The 27078-nt window shown below is 46.2% G+C and overlaps 1 protein-coding gene across 2 annotated transcripts; it reads left to right on the forward strand.

The window, feature by feature from the left end:
* Positions 1–440: 440 nt before the first annotated feature.
* LOC144686905 (C-X-C chemokine receptor type 2-like) lies at positions 441–27078 on the forward strand. Of its 2 annotated transcripts, none has more exons than XM_078552737.1 (2): positions 441–558; positions 25579–27078. In XM_078552737.1, exon 2 carries the CDS (start codon positions 25581–25583, stop codon positions 26661–26663), a length of 1083 nt encoding a protein of 360 aa, XP_078408863.1. In that variant the 5' UTR covers positions 441–558; positions 25579–25580; the 3' UTR covers positions 26664–27078. The 2 variants fall into 2 exon arrangements, with proteins under 2 accessions (XP_078408863.1, XP_078408864.1); XM_078552738.1 differs by lacking the exon at positions 441–558 and adding an exon at positions 2045–2064.

A 27078-nucleotide genomic window follows, 5' to 3' on the forward strand; every position in this document is an offset into this window, starting at 1 on the left:
CTCTGCATTATTTGTCCAGGCTTCAGGATTGCTCGTACCAACATAACCCATACACTGCTGTCCCAAATGGCATTCCCTGTGAAAGGGAGCAGTGCTAATCAAGTTGCAAAATCAGCTGATTTGTCAATTTTGCAGAAAACTACATTCAGCATCAATCACCCCTCCGAGTTCAACAAACAAGTTGCAGGATGACAGGAACAACATTAATTGTGTCATTTCTGGTCACAAGCCGACTTTGTTGGTATGGTGTGCAATGTTTTCTCATGACTTACAGCAATCTGTGGGATTTTCCCCAACGTGTTTGAATCAATTCTCATGCGGATTCTGCATTTTCTTCTTTAAATTTCTTAATGCCTTGCAACAGTCTTCCCACTTTACAGAACATACATTGTTCTTTGCCAGGACATAAGCTGAGCAGCCTTTTCTGTAATTCACGTCACCAAACATTGTAGAATGCTGTGAGTTGTCCTCCTGCTTGTGTCTGGCATGTTAGGTGGTGAAGAAAATCATTTTACCAACTTACAGACAGGCAGGGAACATCAATCACCCTTTGAGAAGGTATGTGGATTTTAATTGGCTATTCAATTAAATTATTTACAGGCATTTTCTGTATTATTTGCACAATATATGGTATTGAGTTCCTGTGAATATTTATGATGGATGCTCTTCTGATATTGATCATTCTAAGATTAGAGTTGGTTGGCAGATCAATAAAAATAAACAGACTGAAATAAATTTTGCGAAGAGAAACAAGAGGAGAAGATTTTATTTGCTCATTAGTTGATATTGTCTGACACTGCACACAGACCCTGAGAATAAATATTTCTTTAAAATGTCTGATTTATGATGGGAATATTAAAAGGATAAACTTACATTTATATGTTTTTTGACATTATCAGGTCCACCCAGTCAGCCTTACAGGAAGGGTATCACATTGTGAGAAAGCAAATATTACAGATGCTTGAAACCTGAAATAAAAACAGAAAATGCTGTTGATACTCAGTAGGTCAAGGAGCATCTGTGGAGAGAGAAACACAGACAACGGCTGGGATTTTTCCGGCCTCAACTTTTGGCTGCTCTCCAAATTTTCCTGTCCCACCTACGACGGTGCCCGCTGCTGGTGTGGTTGGAAAATCCTGACCAACGTTTCTGGTCTGTGACTTTTAGTCACTGTTTGGGCAACGAAAGCTATTTGTGCACAGTGCACAAATGACCAGTTCAATTAAGATTAAATCAGTCAGATTGCTAGCATGCGTAACATACTAACTTTTGTTCAAAAGGAAGTGTAAGGATAAGCTCAACAACTACAGCGCAGTCAATTTAACCTTGGTGCTGGGAAAGCTTTCCAAAACCATAATTCGGGACAAATTTAACAGTCACTTGGACAAATGTGGGTTGATTAAGGAAAACCAACACCGGGTATGTGAAGGGCAAATCATGTTTAACTGACTTGCTTCAGTTTTTTGATAAGGTAACAGAGAGAGTTGATGAGGGTAAGGCGGTTGACGTGATGACTTGGACTTGGACTTCCAAAAGGCATTTGTTAAAGTACCACATAATAGGCTTGTCAGGAAAGTTAGAGCCCACAGGATTAAAAGGACAGTGGCAGCATGGATATGAAATTGGCTCGGTGACAGTGAAAGTGACAGAGAGTAGTGATGAATTCTCATTTTTCAAACTGGAAGAAGGTATATAGTGGAATAAAAACAAAGTGCTAGTAAAACTCAGCAGTTCTGGCAGCATCTGTGAAGAGTGAAACAGCCTTTCTTGCTTTTGTAACTGCTTTAGCCCAGAACTGCATGAGCTTGTCCTCCAAGGCATTCTGCAGTGTCCTCCACTAAAAATCAGCAGCCTTTCACCAGCCATGTTGTGTTGGAACACAGAAACAGGCAAAAGGCACACGGATGGCAGGCACTAATGGATTACACAAAGTTGATTACGTTGGACTGCATTATGGCAAAAATTTCATTTATAAATTTGGTTTGGATTGTTTATTTTGTGGAAGCTTTTATTTTGCCTTGTGACCAAATGGCTGCTTGACAGAGGCTGAGGGACAGACGGTAGGTAAAGAGCGGGACTGTTCGGGTTGTGGTTATTGTTATGATCCGGTTAGCGACCACTAACATTTAAAGAGAAATCTGAACACCTCATTTGAACCAACAGAACGATGCCACAAGATATCATGTTTATGAAGAAAAATAAACTTTGTTGTATGTAAAAGATTTAAACAAAACAAGCGCTATTAATTTAACCACATGGTTTATAACCACTTGTGCTATGCACTCAGTTTTACTTCTTACTTCCTCCAAAAGTTCTCTTATACTTTATGATATCTTAGAGTTTTTACTTAGAGTCTTTACTTCTGTCAGGACTACTTGGAAACTACTTTAATTCTCCTCAGTTCCAGCTATTCTCAGAAGTAAGACTTTCATTTGCTACCTTTTGACTGTGGATCCCTCGGTTCCTTGTCCTGGTTGCCTTTGCAATACTTCCAAGCTAATCTGCTGGGTTCTTTCTTTTGCTACAGGCTCTGTGAGGACCACTGTAGATTTTTCCACTAGCTTCAAACTAGGCATCTTCCAGCCTTTTTCCCCTTGTGAAATTCAAATTGAGATTAAGCCTCACCTGCAGTCTTCGAATAGACCTTTAGGTTAAGTATCCCTCATGGGTGGCCTTCCGAATTCTGGGTCTGGTACTGAAATGTGCCCGATAAAGTGCAATTTTGGACCAATTGAGGTCAGAGGCAGGTTTGAGGCTTACAGGAAGTGAGCATCCCGCCCAATCAGTGTTGGAAGGCAGGATGTTCAGCCTCCGAGGTCATTGGCCGGGACCCAGAGTTAAGGTCACAGCCAGTAATTTAAAGGGCCCTCTGACACCGCGCAGTGTCAGGGGACCCAGCAAATGTCGGGACTCATCAGAGTTGTGCAGCTCTTGGAACTTCAGAGATTTTCAGGCTTTTAAGGTGAATGTGCATTTTTGTGATACCTGATGTGTTCAAACTTTGCCAATGAGCAGAGGTGGCATTCTTTTTGTGCTTGAACACACTTTCCACATCTTTGCGTAAAGTAGTTGTCTAGTTGTTGCATGTCTCCCTCCGGAGATGTCAGATCCATTAGAGCAAGGGAAGAGGCACAGGGAGACAGGCCAAATCAGCCCCTCAATTTAACAATGATGCCCTGAGACCCCTCCTCCGTGCAGTCTCGAATCGACGTGAGCAGCTCACAGCATCCAGTAGGCAGAGGAGAATCCCAACCAAAACATGTGCTGCTTGGGAGGAGGTAGTTGCTGATGTCAGCAGCGTTGGGCTGGTGAAGCGAACCAGGTCTCAATGCCGGAAGACGCTCAATGACCTCATGAGGATGGCCAGGGTGAGTAAATCCTCAGCATGTGTTATCTTGTGCCATTATGCTGCAGGGCGCAGTCATAAATGCAGGAGGAATGTGAGGTTGGCTGGAGCTCCAAAGCAGAATGATGCAGCGAAGGAATTGCTGTATTGCTGTCAGCGCAGGTGTAAGAATGCACTTATAGCTTAGGTCCAGTTGGAGGGCTGGGGTTTGGCAGGCTGTGCAGATGAGGGATGTGCACAGCATCTAGGCTGCCAAACACTCTACTAGTAATGCATTGGCAGCTTGCCATCAACAGTGCTCGTGAGCGCAATATCACACATCTTTTTAGAAGAAGCGTGCCCACAATGCCCGAGAGTGAGGCCAGACTGGCGGGGATGCTGATACCATTTGAAGAGGAGGTTTTGATGCTTTCTGAATCAGAGTCATCCAGGTCCACTGGCAGAAGCTAGATTGGAGGAAGCCTGGGTCTGATGAGATGGTAAATGGCAGAAACTGATAGAAAAGAGGAGAGGGTGGGTGGGAGGTGGGTGGAGGTTTGTCATGATGTAATGAAACTTGAAAATTTAGTTCTGGCGCTAAAACCCAGGAAAACTTCATAATTGGAAATTTCAGATATTGGAACAAGTATGTATTGTGTCTGCATAGTCTGATCTCTCATGTTGGACATGAGTAATGTTACAATGAGACTGCACCTGGAGTGCTGTGCACAGTTTTGGTCCCCTTACTTGAGGAAGGATGTAGTTGCACTGGAGACGGTTCAGAGAAGGTTCACTAGATTGATTCCAGAGATGTGGGGCTTGTCTTATGAGGAGAGATTGAACAGTTTAGGCCTATACTCACTAGAGTTTAGAAGGATGAGAGGAGATCTAATTGAGGTATATAAGGTGCTAAAGGGGATAGACAAAGTAGACGTGGAGTGGATGTTTCCCCTTGTGGGGCATTCTAGAACGAGAGGCCGTGTTTTTAGACTAAGGGGTGGTAGATTTAAATCAGAGATGAGGAGGAATTACTTTTCTCAAAGGGTTGTGAATCTGTGGAATTCACTGCCTCAGACTGCAGTGGATGCCGGGACGCTGAATAAATTTAAGGAGGAGATAGACAGATTTTTAATTAGTAATGGGTTGAAAGGTTATGGGGAGAGGGCGGGAAATTGGAGTTGAGGCCGAAATGAGATCAGCCATGATCGTAATGAATGGCGGAGCAGGCTCGAGGGGCTGAATTGCCTACTCCTGCTGCTAGTTGTTATGTTCTTATGTGCTTATGTACAGAGCTTAGTGACTATGCGCAGATGTGGAAAGATTTGTGATGACCACTAATCCCCTTACTTCTGTCTCGCTGCCACAGATAAAGCCTCTTCCATGGACCCTTGTCTGGATGCCAGACTGCCACTCCCCTGAGAGGAGGAGGAACCCTCGGAGGATGCAATATCACATCCGCATTCTGTCCCAAGCACCAGCGCAGATACTGGCACCTTGGCAGGGGTTTGTGCGCCAGAATGGGGGCATGCACAGACCAGCGAGGGCACTTCACAGTTGCACATTCAGATGCCAGAGAGTGTGGTTGAGCAGGCCTTGGGCAGTCGGAGGAGTGTCTGGGGTGATCCAGAGACTGATTCTGATTTGGATGATGAGCTTCTGGAGTCGTCCATGAGACGCTCGATGCTGGATGTCCAGTGCGAGGTCTGTGAAGATTTGGCGGATATACCAGAGTGTTCTCACTTGGACTGCAGAGGTCCATGCCATGTTCACTGTGATCAATCGCTCTTTGGAGTTCCAGGCTTCCTCCACAGACAGACTGACGGCTGTCCTGGAGGAGCAAACCGAGCATACTGCAGATGCAAACATTGGTATGCGCGTCTACCTGCGCATCATTGCCCTGGCTCTGATCTCAGGGGCCCAGAGCCAGGGCTACAGGGAGACTGGGAACATGGGCACAGACCCAGCTCCTAGGACCTCTCTGGGAGGTAGGGAGAGCCAAACAGTCCTAGTGGTGGAAGTTGAACACCAGCAGCAGCCGAAAATCCTCCTGCTTCTCAGTAGGAGTCTTCTAACATGGCGAGCTGCTCAAGGCCACAGCTACACAGAGGATCCCCAGGGCAAGGGAGGTGGCAGATCAGCAGCCTTTCTCCAGTGCAGCTGCAAGCGAGGGGGGAGCACTGTGCTGGAGCACTCATAAATATGTGAAAGAAGCTCCACAGCCGTCACCAATTAGGTCACATAGGTGAGCAGCTTATGTTACATCCCAGCTGATGTTACCACTGAACAAGTCAGATCCCAGGGTGGAACCTGGCTTGATAGATCCTAACTTTTATCTTTTGTTTAGATACATGGAGAGAGTAGCTACTGAACAGAGTCACAGGAATCAGCTGATGAACTTTTAACAAAAGAATAAAACAGTTATTCAACAAGAAAAGATGAACTGTATTACAAGACTCTTCACCCACAACTATACCTTTACAGATATATACAGATTTGTAAGGATAACACAAGTTACAAAAGCTATCTTATACTCTAATGTTCATAGTAAATACACAGTCCATGTAAACCAATAAGCAACCTGTGGTCAGACACACAACACTCTGAAACCAAGTGACAGATGCCACCTCAACCAGATGCACTGAACCTCTCCTCAACTCCCCCAGATGCTTGTTGCACAGTGAGCCAATCAGTCTCACTGCACTCCGTCTTTCACACGAGGGTTTCCCATCTCCATTTTCCAAGAACTCGCCTTGGAATCTTCTCCCAAACTGACGCTTTCTCTCAGATGCCTTCCGCAAGGGTTCACCTCCAGGGTTTCAAACTCTCCTTCTGACGTTCCTCTTCCCTGGGTCACCACGTGCATTCAAGCTTCCTTCCACACACTCTCTCTCACTGACTCAGCCATCAACAGTACACCACTGCTTCACATGCCCATAGTAAAGAGTTATAAACCTTCAGCTGTCTCTTTGGACCTTCTGGCTTCTCACTCTTAACTTCACTTAACAGGATCTTTTCCAGATTCCTGTCCTTTTCCCTTGACTAGACTGCCCTCTTGGGACCTTTCCTGTTGCACTCCCCTCGGCTTGGGGACTTTCTGTTTCTGGAACCTGCTTCTGAAGTTCCTTCTCCTGCCCAGCTTTCCTGGCAGCTGGCTTCAACATCAGTTTGGGACTTGTTATCTGACCCTCCGCTGATGAGTCTCTTCAGTGCTTCCAACTGAACTCAAACTACTTTTTCTCGTTTTTTCTCTGAATGTTTCTGTGCGTGCGTGTGTGTTTGGCCTCCCTCGCTGGACCCCTGTTGCTAGGCAACAGCAGTTTTTCTACTCTTGTGATTGCTTTACCTTCTCTTAAGGAGTCATAAAACTCATTAGAAATGCAACTATACAAACAAAGCCTTAGAACTACAGATAATTCAGTCTCTGCCTGTATACTCAAGGGGCTGCCTAAGTTCTTTTATGCCTCTGCTGAGGATATATGATGGCCTCATCACCCTCTGGGACTGGGCAGCTCTGGCCTCTCCATGCACCACCAGTGCATCCTGGACCTCCCGATCTGCTCTTCTTACTCTCACTCTCCTCTTCCTCTCACTGGAGGTTGGGTCTCCGACTGAGACCATAATGCCCTTTGTTTTGGCTACTTTAAAGCCTGGGATGATGGACAAGGACTAAATGGAGCATTCAGCAGTAGGAAAAAGGCCTCTAATTAATATGTTTCAAATGGAAACTCTGCTTCTGGAATGAAGCACTTCCAACAGTAACAGAACTCTGAACTACTAAAATGAAACTCAGGGCTCAGCTGAACCTTTTAAACCCGCCCTAACAAAGGGGGGACCCTTGCATGGCGTCAGACAGATTCTGCTAGCGTATTATTGTAGACAGTACGTATTATTCCAGTCAATTGGGTCGTGAACAAGCTTCAATACCTACTTTAATAAAATTTGAATAATGTGAGTGTTATTTTTAATTCTGCCCGCCTGTCGTATCATTTGAAACTGGCGTAATGACATCAGGAACGCAGCCCGACATCAACGCGCTCAATAATAACACGTTGTTGTGGGCAGGGAAACACTCCCAATTTTGGAGTGTATTATTCAGTCCATTGCTTCTGCTACATGCTTTCCTTATCTCTGCACTTATACATTTCCCTCTTACAACATTACTGTCAGGAAGATTCTAGACAATTTCCAAAAGAATCTTGCATTCTTTTCAATTCCTTAGTTCAGACTGTTTTCACTGCCTGTGTATCCTTAATCAAATACCTTCCTTCTGCTGCAGTAAATACATCTTCTATCTTGCTCCTTGTTCTATCCCAATTTTCCTATCATTCAAAAGATTCCATAGCCTGGAATATTTAGTTTCCAATCATGGCCAATTTGTAGTTTCTGTAATGACAACCACATTACACCTGTTAAGCTGAATTTGCACAATCCAGGATGCTCATTGTGTAGGAGTGCGATGAACATGCGCCACAGTATTTTCAGCTAATTTCTAGTTGCCCTGAGGGAGGTAGGGAGAGTCTGGAGTCACATGGAGACCAAGCAGAGTATGGGTAGCAGCTTCCTTCCCTGAAGGACATGAGTGAACCAGTTGGATTTTGATGACAATCCAGCAACATTCATTTCCAGCCTAACAATTACCAGGTTCATTGAATTCAGTTTCACAACATGCCACAGTGAGATTTGAATTTACAACTGAAACTAATCTGTATATGTGAATTTGTGCATGTGTTTCTTTGAATAAATTAAAAGAAATTTTAATATCTGAGCATTTTCCTGTTGTGGTTGACAGCTTCCTGTCCCCTCATCTTATTTGACATTCATGTCACACAAGTGCCAGGAAAAGACTATCTCCAATAAGTGAACCATCTCCCTTTGACATGCATCCCCCATCATCAATATCCTGGGGGCTACCATGGACCAGAAACTTAACTGGACCCACATAAAATACTGTGGCTACAAGAGCAGGTCAGAGGTTAGGAATTCTCTGGTGAGTAACTCACCTCCTGACTCCCCAAAGCCTGTCCACCAGATGAATGTGGCTCGAACAGCAACACTCAAGAAGCTTGAGACCATCCAGGGCAAAGCAGCCCACTTGATTGGCACCTCATCCACTGTCACATCTCAAGTTGAAAGGGCAATTCAAAGTCACAGGTTTAACTTTAACAAAGATCTAACAAAGCTTCCATGGAGACTTCTGCTCTTATATGTGCTATTTGATTTTGCAACCCTACCCCTCTCCCTGGTCAGGTGGTACACTGTTACTTTCAGTTTCTCATTCAAGTACCGGAGTACCTAATACTCAAGCCCACACACAATCAGTTATCATGACATCCCTCCCTTATCAGACCAAAATCATGCCCATGATTTTTCTGCTGGGTTTATGTAGCTTCGACTCCATCCCTTGTGAAACATACGGTAATAAATTTTGCAAACAAACTTAACAAATCATTATTTTCCTAACTTGCAGTGGGCAACATTTTCCCCCCGTCGGGGTGGAGGGGGGAGTGTGGGAGCGGGCATTGGTGGGTGGCCCTCCGGTCAGTGCTCCTGGACTAGCATCTGGTATGACTTTCGTCAGTGCATTTGGATCATACTATCACAGAGTTTGAGCACTTGTCAAGGTGTCTTTCAAAGCTTTGAAAGCAGCTCTCCATTCTTCATCAAATCTGAACCATTCATTCCTTCTAGTCAACTTCCTCAGTGGATCAGCCAGGGCAGGGAAGTTTGGGATATACCTCGCACAATAGTTCACAAGTTCCAGAAAACGTCTCACTTTACTAGCATTTTGTGGTTCACATGTTTCTGCTATTGCTTCTATCTCGTCTTTCGCTGGATTGATTCTGCTGCTCGTGAGTTTGTGCCAATGAATGTTCAGTCTATCATGTCCAGAAAGCACTTGCCTGCATTTACTGTAAGTCCTGCTGACTGCAATCTAGATAATACTAATCTCAGCCTCTTGTTATGTTCTGCTCTATAGGCTCCATGAATAATTACGTCACCTGAAATATTGGCTGTTCCTGGGATCACTTGTATCACCGAATGGATTTCATGTTGGTAAATATCTGGTGCTACATTAATGCCAAATAGCTATCTCTGGTATCAGTAATGTCCACTTTGAGTGACAAAAGTTGTCACCTTCCTTGAATCAGGACAAAGCTTCAGGTGGTGGTATTCCCTCTTTTATGAAATACCTTTCTTGTTGACAATTCTAGAAAGGCTTCATCCACAGTGGGAATTTGGTGACGCTCTCTTACTACCACTTCATTCATTTGTCACAGATCAACACACAGTCTGATGTCACCATTTCGTCTTGGCATGACCAAAACAAGGCTCACCCATGGCTTAGGTTGTTCAACTGGCTCTATGATGTCTTGATCGATTGGTTCCTTGATCTTTGCATCAACTTTCTTTCTCAGACTAGAAGGTGTTCTGTGTGCAGACTAAGCTACAGGCCTCACCTTATCGTCAATGGTTAATCTCACCTGGCAGTTGCGTAACACGCAGGAGGGAATCGAAGAGGACCCACTGTCAAAGAACGGAATAATCCCAAACATTACATTGCTGTAGTGTTTCCATCCCTCCCTCCTCCTCAAACCTAAAGAAAAAAGAGAGAGGAAGAGGCAGTGCCTTCAGGAGTGCACCGGACCTGCGAGGGACAATTCTGAAAGTGGATTTTAAAGAAAAAGCAGCTGATTGGTGAGTAAATCCTGGGAGCAGACTTGGAGGGAGGAGTACTGGAGCGGTGAGTATAAATCTAGCTTACCTCGGGGATTCGCGGCCTTGTCTCCAGGGAGCAGATTCGGAGGGAGGTGCCCCGGAGCGGTGACCTCGGGGCACAGAGTAACTGAAGCCAAAACTGAAAAAGTGACGTCACAGGAAAGCTGTGACCTGATTGGTTGGTAGGAAATCTGCACCAAATTTGAAAAAAAAACACTGCAAAGCTAATTAATAAATTATCTAAGTAGAGATGGCTGGGCAGATGATGTGCTGTAGTTGTATGATGTGGGAGCTGGAAGATCCCATTGCAAGCCGCAGTGACCACATGTGCAGCAAGTGTTGGTTGCTGGAGGAACTCTGGCTCAGAATTGATGAGCTGGAGTCTGAGCTGGGAGGGCCAGAGTTACCTGGACGCTTTGTATCAGGAGGTGGTCACACCCGGTAGATTAAGTACCTCAAGTCCAGTCAGTGGTCAGGGTCAGCAGGGTGTGACTGCAAGTGAGGCAAGTAGAGGGATCCTGTGTTCAGGAACAGAGGAGCCTCAACTCTTGGCCTTGTCCAACAGGTACGAGATACTTGCTCCCTGTGTGGATGAGGAAGAGGGCTGTAGGGAGGATGAGGCAGCTGACCACGGCACTGTGGCACAGGAGGCCATTCAAGAGGGGGGAGCAAAAAGACAAATGATAGTTGTAGGGGATTCTATAATTAGGGGAATTGATAGCATCCTTTGTAAGCAGGATCGAGAGTCCCACATGGTATGTTGCCTGCCCGGTGCCAGGGTGAGGGACATATCTGACCGGCTTGAAAGGATATTGGAGAGGGAGGGGGAGGATCCAGTTGTTGTGGTCCACGTCGGAACAAATACAGGTAAGACTAGGAAAGAGGACCTGTTTTGGGATTATCAGGAACTAGGAACTAAATTAAAGAACAGGTCCTCAAGGGTTATAATCTCCGGATTACTACCCAAGCCATGTGCAAATTGGCATAGGGACGTGAGAATAAGGGAAGTAAACACGTAGCTAAAGGAGTGGTGCGGGAAAGAGGGGTTCCATTTCGTGGGGCACTGGCATCAGTATCAGAACAGGAGGGATCTGTACCGTTGGGATGGTCTCCACCTGAACTGATCTGGGACCAATGTTCAAACGAAAAGGGTAAATAGGGTGGTCAACAGGACTTTAGACTGGGGGGGGTGGGGACGGAAGGGTAAAACTGCAAGAAGTATGACTAATGGGAAACAAAGCAGCAGGTTAGCTTGTGGGGGTGGGGTGGATTCAACATCATGGAAAATTATGAAAAAACTGGAAAGAAAGGAGAACCCAGGAGAGGCTATTAAAGTCTCCAGAACACAAAATAGGACAGAGTGTTTGGAAAGGGCTAGGAATCTAACTTCAAGCACATCAGATAAAGGGATGACAATGAGAAAGGGGACGGGAAATACAGGACTGAAGGTGTTGTATCTGAATGCACGCAGTATACGAAATAAGGTCAATGAGCTTGTGGCGCAGATTGAAATTGGAAGCTATGATGTGGTGGGCGTCACGGAGACATGGCTGCAGGGGGATCAGGACTATGAGCTAAATATCCAAGGATATACATCCTATCGCAAAGATAGGCAGGTTGGCAGAGGGGGTGGGGTTGCTTTGTTAGTAAGAAATGAAATTAAATCCATAGCAAGAAATGATGTAGGGTCAGATGATGTAGTATCTGTGTGGGTAGAGTTGAGAAACCGCAAAGGTAAAAAAACCATAATGGGAGTTATGTACAGGCCTCCGAACAGTAGTCAGGATGTGTGGCACAAGATACACCAGGAGATAGAAAAGGTGTGTAAGAAAGGCAAGGTTACAGTGATCATGGGGGATTTCAATATGCAGGTAGACTGGGAAAATCAGGTTGGTAGTGGATCCCAAGAAAAGGATTTTGTGGAATGTCTACGAGATGGCTTTTTGGAGCAGCTTGTGGTGGAGCCCACTAGGGAACAGGCAATTCTAGATTTAGTGATGTGTAATGAGGCAGATTTGATTAGGGAGCTTAAGGTAAAGGAACCCTTAGGAGGAAGTGACCATAGTATGATAGAATTTACCCTGCAATTTGAGAGGAAAAAGCTGGAATCAGATGTAACGGTATTACAGTTGAATAAAGGCAACTACAGAGGCATGAGGGAGGAGCTGGCCAGAATTGACTGGGAGATGAGCCTAGCAGGAAAGACAGTGGAGCAGCAATGGCAGGAGTTTCTGGGAGTAATTTGGGAGACACAGCAAAATTCATCCCTAGGAAGAAGAAGCATACTAAAGGGAGGACGAGGCAACCATGGCTGACAAGGGAAGTCAGGGACAGCATAAAAGCTAAAGAGAAAGCATACAATGTGGCGAAGAGCAGTGGGAAACCATGGGATTGGGAAGTCTACAAAGACCAACAGAGGACAACTGAAAAAGAAATAAGGAGGGAGAAGATTAAATATGAGGGTAAACTAGCCAGTAATATAAAAGAAGATTGCATGAGTTTTTTTAGATATATAAAGGGTAAGAGAGAGGCACAAGTGGACATTGGGCCGCTGGAAAATGACGCTGGTGAAGTAGTAGTGGGGAACAAAGAAATGGCGGAGGAACTGAATAGGTACTTTGCGTCAGTCTTGACGGTGGAAGACACGAGTAACATCTCCGAAGTTCAAGAGAGTCGGGAGCAAAGGTGAGTATGGTGGCCATTACCAAGGTGCTAGGAAAACTGAAAGGTCTGAAGGTGGATAAATCACCTGGACCAGATGGATTACACCCCAGAGTTCTGAAGGAGATAGCTGAAGAGATAGTGGAGGCGTTAGTGGTGATCTTTCAGGAATCACTGGAGTCAGGTAGGGTCCCAGAGGACTGAAAATCGCTAATGTTTAAGAAGGGAGTGAGGCAAAAGACGGGAAATTACAGGCCGATTAGCCTGACCTCGATCATTGGTAAGATTTTAGAGTGCATTATTAAGGATGAGATTTCAGAATACTTGGAAGTGCATGGTAAAATCGGGCAAAGTCAGCATGGTTTCATCAAAGGGAGGTCATGCCTGACAAATCTGTTAGAATTCTTTGAGGAGGTAACGAGTAGGTTAGACAAAGGAGAGCCAATGGATGTTATCTACTTGGACTTTCAGAAGGCCTTTGACAAGGTGCTGCACAGGAGGCTGCTCAGTAAGATAAGAGTCCATGGTGTTAGAGGCAAGGTACTAGCATGGATAGAAGACTGGCTGTCTGGCAGGAGGCAGAGAGTGGGGATAAGGGGGTCTTCTCAGGATGGCGGCCGGTGACTAGTGGAGTTCCGCAGGGGTCAGTGTTGGGTCCACAACTTTTCACTTTATACATTAATGATCTAGATGAAGGAACTGAGGGCATCCTGGCTAAGTTTGCAGATGATACAAAGATAGGAGGAGGGACAGGTAGTATTGAGGAGGCGGGGAGGCTGCAGCAGGATTTGGACAGGTTAGGAAAATGGGCATAGAAGTGGCAGATAGAATACAACGTGGGGAAGTGTGAGGTCATGCACTTTGGTAGGAAGAATAGAGGCATAGACTATTTTCTAAATGGGGAGAGAATTCAGAAATCTGGAGTGCAAAGGGACTTGGAAGTCCTAGTCCAGGATTCTCTTAAGGTTAACTTGCAGGTTGAGTTGGTAGTTAGGAAGGCAAAGGCAATGTTGCCATTTATTTCGAGAGGACTAGAATATAAAAGCAGGGATGTGCTGCTGAGGCTTTATAAGGCTCTGGTAAGACCACATTTAGAATATTGTGAGTAATTTTGGGCCCCGTATCTAAGGAAGGATGTGCTGGCCCTGAAGAGTGTCCAGAGGAGGTTCACGAGAATGATCCCAGGAATGAAGGGCTTAACATATGAGGAACGTTTGAGGACTCTGGGTCTATACTTGATGGAGTTGAGAAGGATGAGGGGTGATCTGATTGAAACTTACGTAATACTGAAAGGCCTGTATAGAGTGGATGTGGGGAAGATGTTTCCATTAGTAGGCGAGACTAGGACCCGAGGGCACAGCCTCAGAGTAAATGGAAGACCTTTTAGAACAGAGATGAGGAGAAACTTCTTTAGCCAGAGAGTGGTGAATCTATGGAATTCTTTGCCACAGAAGGCTGTGGAGGCCAGGTCATTGAGTGTATTTAAGACCGAGATAGATAGGTTCTTGATTGGTAAGGGGATCAAAGGTTACGGGGAGAAGGCGGGAGAATGGGGTTGAGAAACTTATCAGCCATGATTGAATGGCGGAGCAGACTCGATGGACTCCCAAAACTGTGAGGAGGACAGTGTAGAACTTCAAAAAGACAGAGGAGAGTGTGAGAGGAGGACCCTGGGGCAGGCAGTCAGCAGCACCTAGAGGAGAGTGTGAGAGGAGGACCCTGGGACAGGCAGTCAGCAGCACCTAGAGGAGAGTGTGAGAGGAGGACCCTGGGGCAGGCATCAGCAGCACCTAGAGGAGAGTGTGAGAGGAGGACCCTGGGGCAGGCAGTCAGCAGCACCTAGGGGAGAGAGCGAGAGGAGGACACTGGGGCAGGCATCAGCAGCACCTAGAGGAGAGAGCGAGAGGAGGACCCTGGGACAGGGAGTCAGTAGCACCTAGAAGAGAGTGTGAGAGGAGGACCCTGGGACAGGCAGTCAGCAGCACCTAGAGGAGAGTGTGAGAGGAGGATCCTGGGACAGGCAGTTAGCAGCGCCTAGAAGAGAGTGTGAGAGGAGGATGTAGCATCTAGTCTGTACTCAAGTAGGAGTAAGAGCAAAATAAAAGCAAGGGTCCATATTCTATTTAGTTAAGATATGCCTGGGGAGCTCAGTCCCGTGATTTGCACATCCTGCACTATATGGGAAATCCTAGACACTCCTGGTGGCCTGGGTGACCATGTGCGCAGGAGGTGCCTTCAACTGGAGTAACTCGAGATCCGGGTTATGGAACTTGAGCAGCAGCTGGGGGCACTATGGTGCAGTTACAAGTCTGAGAGGTTTGTGGACAGCACGTTTCAGGACGTGGTCACCCCGCAGCTTAAGGAAGTGCAACCTGAGAGGGAATGGGTGACCACCAGACAGAAGAAAGGGATCAGCTAGATAGTGAGGGAATCGCCGGAGTGCATCTCACTCGAAAACCGTTTATCAGTCTTCGAAAATGCTGAGAATGACGGTTCCTCTGTGGCGACCAAACAGAGCCAAGGCCATGGCACTGTGGGTGGTCCAGCTGCTCAGCGGGGAGCAAGTGTGGAAGGGCAATAGTGGGAGGGGATTCATTAGTGAGGGGAATGGACAGGCGCTTATGCAGCCGCAGATGTGACTCTGGGATGGTATGTTGCCTCCCGGGTGCCAGAGTCAAGGACGTTGTGGAACATATTCTGAAGGGGGAGGATGAACAGCCAGAGGTCGTGGTCCATGTTGGGGCCAATGACATAGGAAGAAAGAGAAATTAGGTCCTGCAGGCAGACTTTAGGGAGTTAGGTAGGAAATTGAAAAGCAGGACTTCAAAGGTGGCAATCGCCAGATTACTCCCGGTGCCACGCAATAGTGAATATAGGAACAGAAGGATAGAGCAGATGAATGCGTGGTTGGAGAGATGGTGCAGGAGGGAGGGCTTTAGATTCCTGAGGCATTGGGACTGTTTCTGGGGGAGGTGGGACCTGTACAAGTTGGACGGGTTAAATCTGAACAGGAATGGGACCAACATCCTTGCGGGGAGGTTTGCGAATGCTGTTGGGGTGGATTTAAATTAAATTGGCAGGGGGATGGGATCCTGAAAAATAGTTCAGAGGGGAGAGAAGCTGAGATGGAATTGAAGTTAAAACGCTAGTGAGTGAGTGTGGAAAGCAGAGGAAACATAGACTAGATAAGAAAGGAGTGAGTTTAGAGAGGCTAAATGGAATATATTTTAATGCAAGGAGCCTGAGGAATAAGACAGATGAGCTGAGGGCACAGATAGGCATGTGGGAGTATGGTATCATATCTATGGCCGAGACTTGGCTAAAAGAAGGGCAGGATTGACAGCTCAACATTCCTGGTTAAAGGGTATTCAGATGAGATAGAGAGGGGGATAGAAGAGGAGGTGGAGTTGCAATATTGATCAAGGAATCAATTTTAGCAGTGAGGAGGGATGATATCTTGGAAGGATCAAAAAATGAAGCCATATGGGTAGAAGTAAAAAACACAAAAGGGGTAAACACGCTGTTGGGTGTGTACTATATGCCCCCAAACAGTCAGGGAGAGTTAGAGGATCAAATATGTAATTAAATTTCAGAAAAGTGTAAGAATAATAGAACAGTAATAATAGGGGATTTTAACTACCCAAATATTAGCTGGGATAGTTTTAGTATGCAAGGTAGGGAGGGAGCAAAATTCTTAAGTTACATCCAGGAGAACTTTTTTAGCCAGGACGTAGAAAGCCCAACAAGGGATGGGGCAGTTCTGGACCTAATATTCAGAAATGAGCCCAGGCAGTTGGAAGGTGTATCAATAGAGGAGCATTTTGGAGATGGTGACCATAACCCAGTTAGATCTAGGATAGTTATGGAAAAGGATAAGGTTGGGCCGGGAATAAAAGTTTTCAACTGGGGAAAGGCTAATTTTACTAAGATGAGATACAATTTGGCCCAAGTGGACTGGGAGCAGCTACTTCTAGATAAAACTGTGTCAGAGCAGTGGGAGGCACTCAAGGGGGAAATAGCAAGAGTACAGGGCAAATATATTCCCGTAAAGACAAAGGGGGTGGGGGGGCAAGTCTGCAGAACCCTGGATGTCAAGGCACATAACGGTTAGGATTAAGAGAAAAAGAGAAGCTTATGGCAGATACCAAGGGCTCGATATGGCAGAGTCCTTAGAGCAGTATAAAAAATGCAGAGGGGAACTTAAAAAGAAGATTAGGAAAATGAAGAAAGTGCATGAGAAAATATTGGTGGGTAGAATACAGGAAAACCCAAAGGGGTTTTTAAAATAGATAAAGCGCAAGAGAATAACATGGGAAAGAATTGGGCCAATTAGGGACCATAGAGGTAATCTGTGTGTGGACCCAGAAGATGTAGGTGCAGTCTTCAATGAATACTTTGCGTCGGTCTTCACAATGGAAAAGGACAACACAGGTATAGATATCAGGGTGGAGGACTGTGAAATATTACAGGAAATTAACATAGAGGAGGTACCAGCGGGTTTAGTGGCTTTAAAAGTGGATAAATCCACAGGCCCAGATGAGATGTTTTCCAGGCTCTTGAGGGAGGCAAAGGTCCTGGCTGTATTTTTCAAATCCTCTCTGGTCACAGGTGAGGTGCCAGAGGACTGGAGGATTGCTAAAGTTGTCCCATTATTAAAAAAAGGGAGAAGGGATAGACCAGGAAATTACAGGCCAGTCAGTCTAACCTCGGTGGTGGGGAAATTACTAGAAAAAATTCCGAGGGACAGAATATATCTATACATGGAGAGACACAGATTAATCAGGGATAGACAGCATGGATTTGTTAAGGGAAGTTCATGTTTGATAAATTTGATCAAATTTTTTGAGGAGGTAACCAGGAGTGTTGATGAGGGTAATGCATTTGATGTGGTCTACATGGACTTTAGCAAGGCTTTTGATAAGGTTCCTCATGGCAGACTGGTCAAGAAAGTAAGAGCCCATGAGATCCAAGGCAAAGGGGCACATTGGATCCAAAATTGGCTGAGTGGCAGGAAGCAGAGGGTGGTAGAGGGATGTTTCTGTGACTGGAAGTCTGTTTCCAGTGGGGCTTCACAGGGCTCAGTGCTGGGGCCCTTACTGTTTGTGGTGTACATAAATGATTTGGACTTAAATGTAGGGGGTATGATCAAGAAGTTCGCAGATGACACCAAAATTAGTAGGGTGGTAAATAGTGAGGAGGAGAGCCGTAAACTGCAGGAGGATATCAATGGACTGGTCAGGTGGGCAGAGCAGTGGCAAATGGAATTCAACCCGGAAAAGTGTGAGGTAATGCACTTGGGGGAGGCTAACAAGGCAAGGGATTACACTATGAATGGTAGGACCCTGGAAAGTACTGAAGATCAGAGGGATCTTGGTGTGCATATCCATAGATCCCTGAAGTAGCAGGGCATGTAGATAAGGTGGTTAAGAAGGCATATGGGATATTTGCCTTTATTAGCCAAGGCATACAATACAAGAGCAGGGAGGTTATGCTGGAACTGTTAAAAGTGCTGGTTAGGTCACAACTAGAGTACTGTGTGCAGTTCTGCTCACCACATTATAGGAATGATGTGATTGCATTGGAGAGGAGATTTACCAGGATGCTGCCTGGGCTGGAGGGTCTGAGCTATGACGAAAGATTGGATAGGCTGGGGTTGTTTTCCTTGGAGCAACGAAGGTTGAGAGGGGCCTGATAGAGATGTATAAGATTATGAGGGGCACAGATAGGGTGGATAGGAAGGCACATTTTCCATTAGTAGAGGGGTCAATAACCATGGGGCATAGATTTAAGGTAAGAGGTAGAAGGATAAGAGGGGAGTTGAGGAGAAGTTTTTTTCACCCAGAGCGTGGTGGGAGTCTGGAACTCACTGCCTGAAAGGGTGGTTGAGTCAGAAACTCTCGTAACATTTAAGAAATATTTAGATATTCACTTGCGTTGCCATAGCCTCCAGGGCTATGGGCCAAGCGCTGGAAAATGGGATTAGTGTAGTCAGATCTTTGTTGACTGGCGCAGATGCGATGGGCCGAATAGCGTCCTTCTGTGCTGTAGATTTCTATGAGTCCATGAGACATTAACACATTGGTGGAATGGGCAGATAGGTGGCAGATGAAGTTCAATGTGGAGAAGGGTGAGGTGATGCACTTCGGTACAAAGAGTATGGAGAGACAGTATAAGACAAAGGGTACTATTCTAAAGGGCATGCAGGAGCAGAGAGACCTGGGTGTATATGTACATAAGTCATTAAAGGTGGCGGGACAGGTAGAGAGAGCTGTTACTAAAGCATACAGTATTCTAGGCTTCATTAATAGGGGCATAGAGTACAAGAGCAGGGAGGTTATGATGAACTTATATGAGACACTGGTTAGACCTCAGCTGTAGTATTGTGTACAGTTCTGGGCACCACACTACAGGAAGGATGTGAATGTATTGGAGAGAATGCAGAAGAGGTTTACAAGAATGGTGCCAGGGATGAGACACTTCAGTTATGAGGAAAGATTTGAGAAGTTGTTACTGTTTTCCTTGGAGAGGAGAAGGCTAAGAGGAGACTTGATAGAAGTTTTCTAAATCATGAGGGGTCTGGACAGAGTAGATAGGGAGAAACTGTTCCCACTCGTAAACAGATTGAGAACCAGAGGGCACAGTTTTAAAGGGTTTTGCAAAAGATGCAAATGCGAGGTGAGAAAAAACGTTTTTCACACAGCGAATAGTTAGGGTTTGGAATGCACTGCCTGGAAGTGTGGTGGAGGCAGGTTCAATTGAGGCATTCAAGAGGGCATTGGATGATTATTTAAATAGAAACAATGTGCAGGGTTACGGAGAAAAGGAAGGAGATTGGCACTAAGTTAAAATGCTCAGGGAGCCAGTGCAGACATGATGGGCTGAATGGCCTCCTTCTGCACTGTAACAATTCTGTGATTCTGTGATTAGGGAGCGTCAGTCTTCATTTTTATGATGTTATAGAAAAATAAAAAAAATTACTTTTCGGAATAGAAAGCTATCTTATGTTGAAGCATGACTACAGAACAAGGGGATGGGGTTAAAAATTGGAAATAGATAAGTTCATAAGTACTTCTTCACATTAAGCATGATCAATACCTGAAATTTGTTCTGAGTATAGCAGTGGAGCCAAAAACTTTGGAGTTATTAAGGGGCATTTAGATACTGTGGTGGGATTAGAGGGCAAATTGCAAGTGTCCAGGGAAGAAATAGTTAGATGGGCTGAATGATCTCCTCTGCTGTACTTATATCTTTATAAAGTTCCAACTTCAGTTCCAACTTCAACCCCATCAGCAAGAATTTATTAGCATGACAGTTAATACACAGAGGATTCCCTCACTGTCCAGTGTGCTTAAAGGATTGGTAAAGGATTCATTCTATACCCCCAAAAGAGTTAGCAGACCAGTCATCCCTGAGAGGCTGTTTGATACCAAGGTTTCCCACTGTGAAAACTCCTGGTGTAAGCATAGTACAGTGGCACTAGCACCCTTATCAGTAGGGTGCCACACAACCATGCCAAAAGTGACAATCGTGGCATCAACCTCTTAGACTGATTTGATGCCTGTTCTGCCAATCTGCACCACATGGGTCCAGTTAACTCTTTCTCCTAAACACTCCCACCAGTACAGGCATTCAGCTGCGCAAGGAATCCTCCCGCCTCCATCCACCATGAGCGACACTGAAAGGCCCAGCCACTCATCTTGCAGGCGTGGTACTTGTGACTTGCTTTGGAAATAGTGCGATGCGTTCTTGGGAAAATATTGGCGACTTTGAGAGGAGTGTTGCTACATCCTGACAAAGAAGGTAGAGAGGTAGTAAAAACAGAAAATGCTGGAAAACTCAGAAGGTCTGGCAGCATCTGTGGAGAGAGAAACGCTCCACAGTTGCTGCCAGACCTGTTAAGTTTTTCCTGTATTTTCTGTTTTTATTTCAGATTTCCAGCATCCGCAGTGTTTTGCTTTTAGCTTAAGGTAGAGAGGTATTCTGCCCTGTAACTGGAGAGTCTGCGAGAGTCATTGGAGCTATAGCTGGAGACCCACTGGCCTGAAACATGACAGGGACACAGGCTGAAGAGTAGGCAAGCTGTGTGCAGACGTGTTTACATTTAGAGTTCAAGTTATCTGTAACTAACACCAGTCTGTTATTCTTGAGAACATGGACATCAGATAACGACACTTGTTATGAACTCAAGGAACTGCTCGAAAATGGGTGGTGCAAACTAGGGTAAAGATTGTCAAGATCATGTGAAATAATGTAATTAGAAAGGTATTAAAAATATATATAATGGCCTGAATTTTTCAGTCGGCGTGCAGGGGCAGGCCTGACACTCCAGTGCGTAATATAATGTGCGATGATGTCAGGCATGTGTCCCGACTTCATCGCACTGTCTCATGATGTTTTGTTCGGCGGGCACGCGCCAGAGTCGGCTGCGCGGCCACTGATATTTAAATGGCCTATTAAGGCCTATTAAGGAAGTAATTGAGGTCAATTTTACACTGCCCATCCAACCTTACCATTGGCGGGCAGGCAAAAAGGCCAAATGGCCTTTACATTTTTTAGGAAACCTCATCCATGAGCGGGATGAGATTTCCTAAAGCTTTTATTAATTAAATTTTAAAAATTTCTGAAATAGAAAAACATGCCACATCTCATGTGACACCGTCAAATGAGGGGACATGTTTAATTAAATTTTGAATCAATTTATTTATTTCAAAAGCGCTTCTATCTCCCTGAGGCAGCTCCGTGCCTCATGGAGATCGAAGCACTCTTTCTGCGCAAGAGCGCTGGCCCCGAATCTCCCTCTTCCCCACGCCTGTACAGGTAGTGCTGAGTGCTACCGCTTGGGTCTTAGGCTGGGTGGGTCTTAATTGGCTCACCCGTGTAAAATGGCGGTGCAGAGCCGATCATGGGTGGCTGTCAGCACCAGGACCACCCCTGCCCGCTCCTGCCAAGTCCGCCCACTGACTGAAAAATTCAGGCCAATAAGAAGAAAAGTGTGGCCAGCACTGATCCCTTGGGTACACTGTTTCCTGCTCCAAACCAAAGATTGTACATATACCCTAACCTTTCTTTTCTGTCCATGAATCAACTTTTTACCATTGTAGTTTTTCTTATAGTTCTGCCGAAGGATCATGAGGACTCAAAACGTTAACTGATTTCTTCTCCACCGATGCTGCCAGACTTGCTGAGTTTTTCCAGGTAATTCTGTTTTTGTTTTGGATTTCCAGCATCCGCAGTAGCTTTTAGCTTTTTGTTTTTATTTCCTTATATTCAATATGCTTGAATTTCGCAATAAGCCTCCTCTGCAACTCCATGGCTGAAATTTTCCGCTCCCATTGTTGGCGGGCATCATGGCGGGCGGTGGGGGGCAGACTTGGCAGGAGGGACAGAAACCGGTTTCATGCTGGCGTGAAATCACAGCAGGTTCATGAGATGGTGTCCATCATGGCGGACTGCGAATCCCACTTGAGGCCTGCGTGTACCCGACTTGTACCCGGCTAATGGGATGTAAAGTAAGGGCCCAACCGGAATGCCCCCCCCACCCCCTCACCGGAATCCCCCACACCCCCAAGCCCGATTTACATTACACCGGTGGGAAAACATGCCAGCCCAGAATACATCTGGACAAGCGTGACGTGTAGAAGTTGGGACTTACCTCAAATCACAGACGTCCGGGGAGAAGATCGGACCCTGGAGGAACACGTGCATCGCATGCTGGGCGGATCCTCATCCGCGAAGCAGCCCTCAGAAGATGGAAGCAGCCTTGACTTCCCAGAGGCGTTGGAACTTAACGGGCTTCGCCATGGACTGGTATGGATGATCAGCAATTAGGGGGGGGTGGTGGGTGGAGAGGTAGATCTAGGTGTGAGTGGGAGATGAAGGTGTACCAGTGTGGGTGGGACGGGGTGGAGGGGGTTGACAGTGTCGGGGAGTGAGGTTGGAACGGAGGGTGCAAAGGTGTCCGGGGGTTTGAGGTTGGGAGGGGGCAGAAAGGAGTCCAGGGGGGAGGAGGGTGTAACGGGGAAGAATGGTGCAAGTGGGGTGGTAGGTGTAACAGAAGAGGAAGGTGTAAGGGAAGGAGTTCGGAGGGAGGAATGTGTCCAAGGGAGCAGGGAGTCGAAAGGTGTAAAGTATCTGGGGGAGGAAGGATTTCGGAGGGGGGAGGGAATACATGGGGAGGAGGGAGTATGTGCAAGGAGGGAGTGAGGGTGGAGGAGGGATAAGGGGTGAAGGAAGGAGGGAGGGGGATGAATGTGCAAGGGAGGGGTCTGTGAAGTCAATAACTGCCTTCTAGGAAGCGAACTCAGGGTGGGTGTGCTGGAATAGAATGGTAAGTATGAGAGGGGGAAGAAGGAGCTGGTAGGGTGGGAGGGTGAGGATGCGTCAAATACCGGTAGAAGCGGTGGCGAGGGTCGTGGTGGGTACATGGAAGCAAACACAGACCCAGGGGGTGGGAAGGAGAAGGTCAATGTGGATGGGGGTGGGATTTTCAGGAAGGTAGGGAATGTGCATGTTCAGCTGGACATCCTGGAATGTCATGGTTTCAGGCTGCAGGGTAATGGTGGGGAGCAGAAGGTGATGCCAGGAGTGTGGACTGTGATGGGGGAAAGGACATGTAGGACCAGGGGAGGGGAAATGACATGTAGGATCAGGGGAGGGGAAAGGACAGGGGAGCTAATCAAAAACTTAACGATTACCATGCTGCGCAAATCGAGAGTGAGCGGAGCCTCGTGTTGGGCGGGAACAGGTGCTGCATGGGAGCGCGATCAGTGGGTGGGCGGAGATGCAGGTCAGCTCAAATGGACAACTGAAAGAGAACCTCAGCAGGCAGCATTGAAAATGCTCGGAACAGTGAGATGAGTGTAACGGATGAAGGCTCTGCATGTGTGGAAGAATTCTTGCACGAGCCTCTGAAAGGCCCTGCCACACAAACACTTGTCCCTCCAGAATCACTCGTGCAGCTGAACTGTGGGGGGGATGAGTGGGAGGATTTGTGAAGCCTGTCGATGAAGCTGAAAGACACCATTATTCAGTGAAAGTGAATATATTTTCAGATTATAAAGTGGCAAAATGTGTTCACCCATGCAACCACTTGTGATCAGAATTCTGTAACTTTTCTACGCCTACCACCACTTCTTCTAGGTGCTGCCCTGACATCCTCAGCAAGGGTGGAGACAGCCTGTACATTGGTTGACCCTGTTGCCTCTGATGACTGATGTGTGCGTCCTCTGGAGAGCGAAACCTTGAGGGTCTTGTCTTGCTTTGGCTGTCCTCCTGTGGGCCAGCTGCTCCCTCTGTGCTGTCAGAGGACAACATTGAGTGGATCACAGGCAAAGGGGACTCAGAGGGAGAGGACAGCCTCTGAGATTCCTGAGTGGATGATCCCGGGGTGTCCAGCTGCCGTTCCTCCTCCCTTCAGGTGTCCAAGGGGCCCGGCCTGACTATTTGAGGGGAAGGTGCACCTGGAGGGATGTCGAGGATTCCCCCTTGTGTCGCCAGTGCAGAAACTCACCCATGGCTACTGCGATAGAGTGCAGGTCTACATGCATCCCTGCGTTCTTCTGGACAATGGTCTCCATGGTGCCCACCATCCTTCTAATGGAGACCTCCATGCACGCACACGTGGGTACCACTTCATCAGAGAGCAGGCGGACACATGCCTCTGACTCACGTGCCACTCTGTTGAAGGCTTCCAAAATCTCTGCGTGATGTTCCCCTGCCTTCTGATGACTCTCCACATAGGTGTTTGCCGCCGACCTCACCGTCCACGTACTCACCAGTCAGCACGATGGCACGCTGCTCAAAGTGAGTAAGGGGCCTAATGTGGGCCACTCCACCCCCCCGGGTCTGGGACCTCTCCTTGCTGTTGTGAGCCAGCTTCTCCGGCGTGGAAACAGGTGGAGAGAGTGTGAGCAGGACAGATGGCACTGTGTGGAATGTTTGTGTGGTGAGCGGAAGCATGGACGGGATGGGGACGTGACCTCCAGAGGATATGAGCCTGATGGAGATGTCAGGGTGTGTGTGAAAGCTAGTGGTGTTGTCCCTTGAGGTGTGAGATTCCTGAGGATGTGTGTGATGGGTTTGGGAGTGTGCGAGCTGAGAGTAATGAGGTAGTTGACTTACCCTGGCGGAAGAGATGAGATCATTCATCCTCTTCCTGAACTGGAAGGCTGACCTCCTCTGTGCTCTGGGAGCTGACCACTGTTGCCATCGCCTCCCAGGTCTGATTGGTGACGCTGGTGGTCCTCCTATGGCTAGTGCGGGAGTACAGGAGTTTGTGCCAGCCTTCCACTGTGTCCAGAGATGCCCCAGAGAGAGGGCTGCCGTCACCTTTGGTTTTGGGGCTATCTGTCACCTGGAGCAGTCCTGGTCTGTAGACATGAAGTCGGCTGCACCCTGGTGTGCTTTAAACATGGTGCCTGGACAGAGGAAGCACTAAGGTCACGCGTGGCAGGCAAATCCGAACCCATCCGCCAGCAATCCATTCCCCTGAATGCATTATTAATGAGGCTGGGAAGGGGATGATGTGGTGTGAAAATCCGCCATTGCGGCCAGCGGGTAAAACATTGTTTTTCATGCCCACTACTGCACTTAGTGCAAACCTGAGATGATTCTGCCCCATAGAATACATTTTCATTATCTAGCCAATTAGTCATTAACTCAAAAAACTCTGTTTAATTTGTCAAATAGGACAAGTTCAAATTATTATCCTTGATCAGCACATTCTTTTCCTATTGCTCACCAACAATATTTAGAATGATGGATTTGACAAGTTTGCAATTACTCTCAATAACATATACTCTGTGATTTTCTTTAAAACAATTCATATAAAGCTTGGCTTTATTCTCAATTCCTGATCTATTTTTTGTTTCTTTCAGAAATGGATGATGAGACCAGCTTCACCTTTGATCCGTCGGATTTCTATGAAATGTTTGAAGACTACAGCAACGACAGTTATCCTTTGTTTGATATTGACATGACTCCCTGTACCCATGTGATTAGTGGCAATTGGATCAACATGGCAATAGCTGTTGTCTATAGCCTGGTTTGTTTCCTCGCTGTGATAGGGAACATAGTCGTAATGGTTGTCATACTTTACAATCGACGCACAATATCATCCACAGATATCTACCTGTTTCTTCTGGCAGTGGCCGATCTGCTCTTTGCCGTGACCCTGCCTTTTTGGGCAGTGGATGCCATATCTGGTTGGGTGTTTGGTGATGCCATGTGTAAGATCATCAGCATGTTACAGGAAGTTAACTTTTACAGTGGGATCCTTTTATTGACTTGTATCAGCATCAATCGCTATCTGTCCATTGTCTACTCTACACAGGCCCACAAACAAAATAAACCATTTATAATCAAGGTGGTTTGTATTATTGTTTGGGTGTTGGCCATTGCTTTGTCTTTACCCACTCTGTACAAGGGCGAATATACTCCACCCAGTTCCAAAAGAACGATGTGCTATGAGACACTCGAGGCTGAATCGGCTGAAACATGGAGAGTAACCACCAGGTTTTTGCGGCACATTATTGGGTTCCTCGTTCCATTGGCTGTTATGATCTTCTGCTACAGCATGGTGATTCAGAAACTGTGTCAAACAAAGGGATTCCAGAAACAGAAAGCCATGAAGGTGATCATAGCAGTGGTGCTAGCTTTTCTCATTTGTTTGCTCCCACGTAATATTACCGTGTTCATCGACACACTGATGAGGGGTAGCTTCATTGCTGAGACTTGCGACATGCGGAATCATATCGACAGGGCTCTATTTGGAACTCAAATCTTGGGATTCCTGCACTGCTGCATTAACCCAATCTTATACGCATTCATTGGGTTGAAATTCAGGAAGAACCTGCTCAAACTTCTGGCTACAAAAGGAATAATTAAACAAGGTGGATGGCCATCTTTTAAGAGATCTGTATCTTCTTCCTCTGAATCTGGATTGGTTTCAAGCACCATATAGAATCTTTGTAATAGAGGTACTTTGACCAATCAGTAAGAGGCCAAATAAAAATGAATGGAGTGAGCTGTGTAAGAGCCAAACCATTGAAGAACAGTGCTGTGTAATATTTAGATATGAAGAGAATAAATTAGCTTTTCCCTGATGGTTCATTGTGTTGGTATCCAATATATAATGATCAGACATAAGCCAGGAGTTTTCCAATGCATGGGCTCTGCACTCAATGACACACCAATCTCCATTGCATTATCTGTTTAATCTTCTGATTATTTATCTTTAAATTGTGCATTATTCAATCACAGAGTGTCCATAAGGATCACTTGCTTAACAGCTTCTACCCTGACACATAGAATCTTATAGCGCAAAAGGAGGCCATTTGGCCCATTGTGCCTGTGCTTCATCTCTGAAGGAACTATCT

The sequence above is a fragment of the Cetorhinus maximus genome, chromosome 11, assembly GCF_964194155.1.
Source record: "Cetorhinus maximus chromosome 11, sCetMax3.hap1.1, whole genome shotgun sequence".
Lineage (NCBI taxonomy): Eukaryota > Metazoa > Chordata > Chondrichthyes > Lamniformes > Cetorhinidae > Cetorhinus > Cetorhinus maximus.